Source organism: Bison bison, unplaced genomic scaffold (genome assembly GCF_000754665.1).
Source record: "Bison bison bison isolate TAMUID 2011002044 unplaced genomic scaffold, Bison_UMD1.0 scf7180017864048, whole genome shotgun sequence".
NCBI classification, from domain to species: Eukaryota; Metazoa; Chordata; class Mammalia; order Artiodactyla; family Bovidae; genus Bison; species Bison bison.
The window spans coordinates 7,035,987-7,041,355 of record NW_011494620.1 but is presented as its reverse complement, the minus strand read 5'-3'; the positions used below and the strand labels follow the sequence as shown (position 1 = coordinate 7,041,355).

The following is a 5,369-nucleotide window of genomic DNA, read 5'->3' as shown; positions in this document are numbered from 1 at the left end:
AAAAAAAAAAAAACGCTTCAGTACTTTATGGTAGGAAGTCAATTGCCGCGTTAAAAAATTAATGCGTTAGGAAAACATTAAACCATTAGGTCACAATGGATGACAAGCTGAGCCAGCCAGCAAAGCAGCAGCTGCTTGAAAGGGCCCACGTGATGCCAGAAGGCAGGATCACACAACTCAGAGGCGGAATAATCACCTCATTATGCTCCACGCCAGTTACACTCTTACTAGTCATGCTCACATCTGGACCTCACAGCCTGAGGAAGATGCCGAGAACCCGGCTGGATTCCAACGGCAGTCAAAGGCAACTAAAAAGCTCAATACTAAGACCGGTGGTTACACCCAAGGAAGCCGTGATTCCCCAGGCTAGAGACAGAAAGGCAGAGACGCAAACGCACCCGCGTGCACCCTAGTTTACCCAACAAAAAGCTAGAGAGCAGGAACTCATGCGCCTAAAACGTGAAGGGAAGAAGCCAGGTTATGCATGACAGACTCAGGGAGTTCCGGGCACCCACGGTGCAGATCAACAGCCTGGGAAGAACGCAGAGGCCTCTCTGGTGGTCTCAGGGAGGCAGGAAGAATCTACCCCAGCTTTTTTCTATATGGCGGCCACATGAATGCCAGGAAATGAACTGAGGCTTCTTGAGTTCAAGATACGGAAATGACACTAGTAAAGTAAAACCAGTATCACCTGTGTTTTTAAAAACGTACCAAGTAAAACCTGGATGTTGCCATGCTACAATAAAACTCACTGAAAAACTGGGCTGACGGACCACTTCGTCTGCTGCGGGTCATCTTCCACAACTTTACAGAAGTCGTCTAAAACCTCAGAAGTTTGCTTAAAATCAAAGTCATCCGACGGCTGTTCCAAGGGGGAGCCTGAAGTGTTTAATAACTTTCACCTGCTTTATGTACCTCCTCTCAGAAATTAAGAAACAAAGCATTCGAAACTCAGTATGTGGCACAGCCCTACCTCCTCTTAGGTTAGAATTAACCGCTCGATTTCCCACAAACAGAAGAAGCTGAACTTGTTGCCACTTACCTTCGGTGCTGAGAAGAACATGGGGTCCACTCCCATAACTAAGACTCTTAATCTTCTTTCCACATAAGGCTTCCAGCTTTTTGGGTACAAGTGTACTGTGGTTATCTCCAGTTCCTAAACAGCTACTGTAGTTCAGTCCAAATACAAAGACCTGGGAGACAAACAGTTCTGTCTGAGTCACTTGGCCTTCAGCTACACAAAGGGTCCCTTCTCCACCCTGAACATAAGACGCGCTTCAGCTCAGCTTGACCGCTCAGCAGATAGGTAGAGACTGATACGGCTATTAAAACGCAACCGCTGCTGCCTACTTAAGTTTTATAATATTTGGCTGTACCGTGAAACTCAATGGTTGGTTGGCATCACTGACTCAATAGAGATGAGTGTGAGCAAACTCTGGGAGATGGTGAAGGACAGGGAAGCCTGGCATGTGGCAGTCAGGGGGTCAGACGTGACTAAGCTACTGGGCAACAACAAGCAATGAAACTCGAAGGGCAGCAGGGATGAGGGGTATTAAATCAAGAAACTGAAAGAAAAGACAAATTACATCAAAGACACAGCATCTTTTTGGATTTCAGGTTCTCCTTCTGCCCTCCTTTTCTCAGTCTGCACATGGCAGACTCAACCTCCCGGAAAGCCCTAGAAGGAAGCTCTGGGGTTTGGGAGAGGCCCACCTCATCGCTGTCAGTGACGTACAGCGCTTCGTTGGCTGAGGTGCCGAAGACACAAGCTTTCCGGATGGACGCGATCTCATGAGGCGACAGCAGAGTGAAGATGGGCCACTTTCCCACGTCCACCATGACTCTGGCTTCAAGTAATTCCTACAAAGGAGCCGACATCTCTGCTGTAACAAACAAAGAGGGTTCCAGAAGAGATTAAACAGCCACTCACCGAAACAGAAAAAGACCACGTTGATAAAGAGGAAACAGAAGCTGATTTCGGAATAAACCACCTACTTTCGGTTAAATGGACGGCTCACGTTCCCCAGCACCGTGTCCAATCCTTCCTCCACCTTCGAAGCTGTGCCTTTTCCTGAAACGAGAAGAACCACGGGCTAGAACCAGCTGTCTGTCGTGCCTGCTTACAAGTCAGGGCTCACTGGTCACGGGCATGTTTTACGTGCAATCTGACAGCAGATAAACGAAGAGAAGACATGCCAACCAGCGAAATCAAGGTCTCATCAGGGATTTCTGCCTCCAGGGTGATGAGATAGTTAAAGCTTACAATATTCATCTAAGAGAGTTAATTCTCATCTCAACTAGGAGAGTGTGAGAGTGTGTGTGTGTGTGTGTGTTATAAAAATCAGGATCATTTATCTCTACCTTCCCACTCTCCACTACTGCCCCCAGGATACCCTAAAAGACCCCTGGGTCCCTTGTAGAAAAACCACTGCCCCAATGAGGCACTGTTTACTGATAGAAATGGAACATCCCTCAACAGCCTGGAGTGGCAAAAATATGAAGAAGCAGTAGCCTAAGATTTACTGGATGAAACCATAAAAGAGAAGTACCATATTCGATGCATAATTTATATGACTACCTTTTCTACATATATACAGACCACATTGCATTTCACACTGAGAAATGTTATACGCACAAGGATAAGCCAATTCACCCTCATCATGGTGTCAGAGTTGATAACTACAGCCTTCAGGCAAGTAGCAATCAGCTTAAAGAGCATCCTATACAAGGTAGAGATATCTACCAATTTCCGTAAAACACATTTGATCTGTTCAAGAAGTTTCACACAAAGAATCTTGGTCATAGCTCCAATTCTCTGAGGGTTCAAAAGTATTTCTAGAGATTCCAGGGGGCTGCACGAAGCACAAAAATCTATCAAGCCAGGTGAGTTTCCATTCTGGCTCTCACCTCTGGAAACTGAAATAGAATCAAAGAGTTGACAGACACATCCAGGGTTTTCTAATGAGTTTTCAGAACTCTTGATGGTCCTTCCAACTCACTCTCTTAGATCTCTAAAAACAGATACATGAGTCAAGGTCTTTTTGGCACCAGCACCTCTGCCAGCAACTATAGGAGAGCCCTGGGTCTTGGGCTTACTTAGCCAGGGCCTCAGTTTCCACCACCCAGGGAGGTTTTTCTCATCAGCACCTGCTTGGATGAGAAGAGTAAGATGCTTGCAATGCCCCAAGGATCACAGTGCATATTCAGTAAGCATTAACCACCACCAGCACAGGCTGGTTTTTATCACTGCACAGTCGGACCCCTGGACTAACATTTGTTCTGAAAAGTGTGCATGAGGGTATATGTACATGCACACACACACACACGTGTGTGTGTGTGTGTGTGTGTGTTGGTGGGAGCACATAAAGGACTTCAGAGAGGGGAAAAACTAACACTTAGGCATGTTAACATTTTTCTGTTCCAGATGGTACCAAAGGATACAGGAAAGTCAATCTCCCTACCACCCCTCCCTGACCCTCTCTTCAAAGGCAACTGCTACCACAGTTGATTCTAATTCCTTCCAGAGACAGTGCAGACTTACATGGCAGGTGTGGGGGTGTGGGGGTAAAAGCTTCCCCCTTCCCCTTAATAGTACATCTTTGGAATCATTAACACATGTACGTCATCTCTCTTCAGTGGTTCCAAAAGCACATTTCATTATATGAATTTAACAATTTAAATGTCTCCCACCAGAAATAAGTCACTTCCAGTCTGTTGCTAACATAAACAACACTGAAAACTACTGCTTGCATACATACATGTCTTTTTAATGTATGTTTCTAAGATAAATTCCTAAAAGTGGAACAGCAGGGTCAAAATCTAATAGCTCTTTTACCTTTAACAGCTATTTTAAATCGTCCTCTGCTAAACCAGTACCTCTGTTCCTTTGCATTGATAGATGAGGAAGGCTTTCTTATCTCTTCTTGCTATTCTTTGGAACTCCGCATTCAGATGCTTATATCTTTCCTTTTCTCCTTTGCTTTTCGCTTCTCTTCCTTTTCACAGCTATTTGTAAGGCCTCCCCAGACAGCCATTTTTGCTTTTTTGCATTTCTTTTCCATGGGGATGGTCTTGATCCCTGTCTCCTGTACACTGTCACGAACTTCCATCGATAGTTCATCAGGCACTCTATCTATCAGATCTAGTCCCTTGAATCTATTTCTCACTTCCACTGTATAATCATAAGGGATTTGATTTAGGTCATACCTGAATGGTCTAGTGGTTTTCCCTAGTTTCTTCAATTTAAGTCTGAATTTGGCAATAAGGAGTTCATGATCTGAGCCACGGTCAGCTTCCAGTCTTGTTTTTGTTGACTGTATAGAGCTTCTCCATCTTTGGCTGCAAAGAATATAATCAATCTGATTTCAATGTAGACCATCTGGTGATGTCCATGTGTAGAGTCTTCTCTTGTGTTGTTGGAAGAGGGTGTTTGCTATGACCAGTGCGTTCTCTTGGCAAAACTCTATTAGCCTTTGCCCTGCTTCATTCCGTATTCCAAGGCCAAATTTGCCTGTTACTCCAGGTGTTTCTTGATTTCCTACTTTTGCATTCCAGTCCCCTATAATGAAAAGGACATCTCTTCTGGGTGTTAGTTCTAAAAGGTCTTGTAGGTCTTCATAGAACCGTTCAGCTTCTTCAGCATTACTGATTGGGGCATAGACTTGAATTACCATGATATTGAATGGTTTGCCTTGGAAACGAACAGAGATCATTCTGTCGTTTTTGAGATTGCATCCAAGTACTGCAATTCGGACTCTTTTGTTGACCATGATGGCTACTCCATTTCTTCTAAGGTATTCCTACCCGCAGTAGTAGATATGGTGGTTCCAAACAGGAAAAGGAGTACATCAAGGCTGTATGTTGTCACCCTGCTTATTTAACTTCTATGCAGAGTACATCATGAGAAACGCTGGGCTGGAAGAAGCACAAGCTGGAATCAAGATTGCCAGGAGAAATATCAATAACCTCAGATATGCAGATGACACTACCCTTATGGCAGAAAGTGAAGAGGAACTAAAAAGCCTCTTGATGAAAGTGAAAGTGGAGAGTGAAAAAGTTGGCTTAAAGCTCAACATTCAGAAAACGAAGATCATGGCATCAGGTCTCATCACTTCATGGGAAATAGATGGGGAAACAGTGGAAACAGTGTCAGACTTTATTTTGGGGGGCTCCAAAATCACTGCAGATGGTGACTGCAGCCATGAAATTAAAAGACGCTTACTCCTTGGAAGGAAAGTTATGACCAACCTAGATAGCATATTCAAAAGCAGAGACATTACTTTGCCAACAAATGTTCGTCTAGTCAAGGCTATGGTTTTTCCAGTAGTCATGTATGGATGTGAGAGTTGGACTGTGAAGAAAGCCTGAGT

General features: G+C 44.3%; 1 protein-coding gene across 9 annotated transcripts in view; it reads right to left on the bottom strand.

The window, feature by feature from the left end:
- Positions 1 to 5,369, bottom strand: part of RCBTB1 (regulator of chromosome condensation (RCC1) and BTB (POZ) domain containing protein 1) — a 62,049-nt gene that overhangs the window by 39,112 nt on the left and 17,568 nt on the right. For 7 of the 9 annotated variants that reach the window (XR_824909.1, XM_010835692.1, XM_010835688.1 and 4 more), the window contains exons 2-4: positions 1,996 to 2,071; positions 1,714 to 1,883; positions 1,043 to 1,193 (exon numbers count right to left, since the gene is read on the bottom strand). Coding sequence is in view for 8 of the 9 variants with exons in the window: in XM_010835692.1 (XP_010833994.1) it covers positions 1,043 to 1,193; positions 1,714 to 1,839 (277 nt within the window). In the remaining variant the exon portion in view is untranslated. The remainder of the gene's footprint in view (positions 1 to 1,042; positions 1,194 to 1,713; positions 1,884 to 1,995; positions 2,072 to 5,369) is intronic. The other 2 variants (XM_010835690.1, XM_010835689.1) reach the window with 2 other exon arrangements.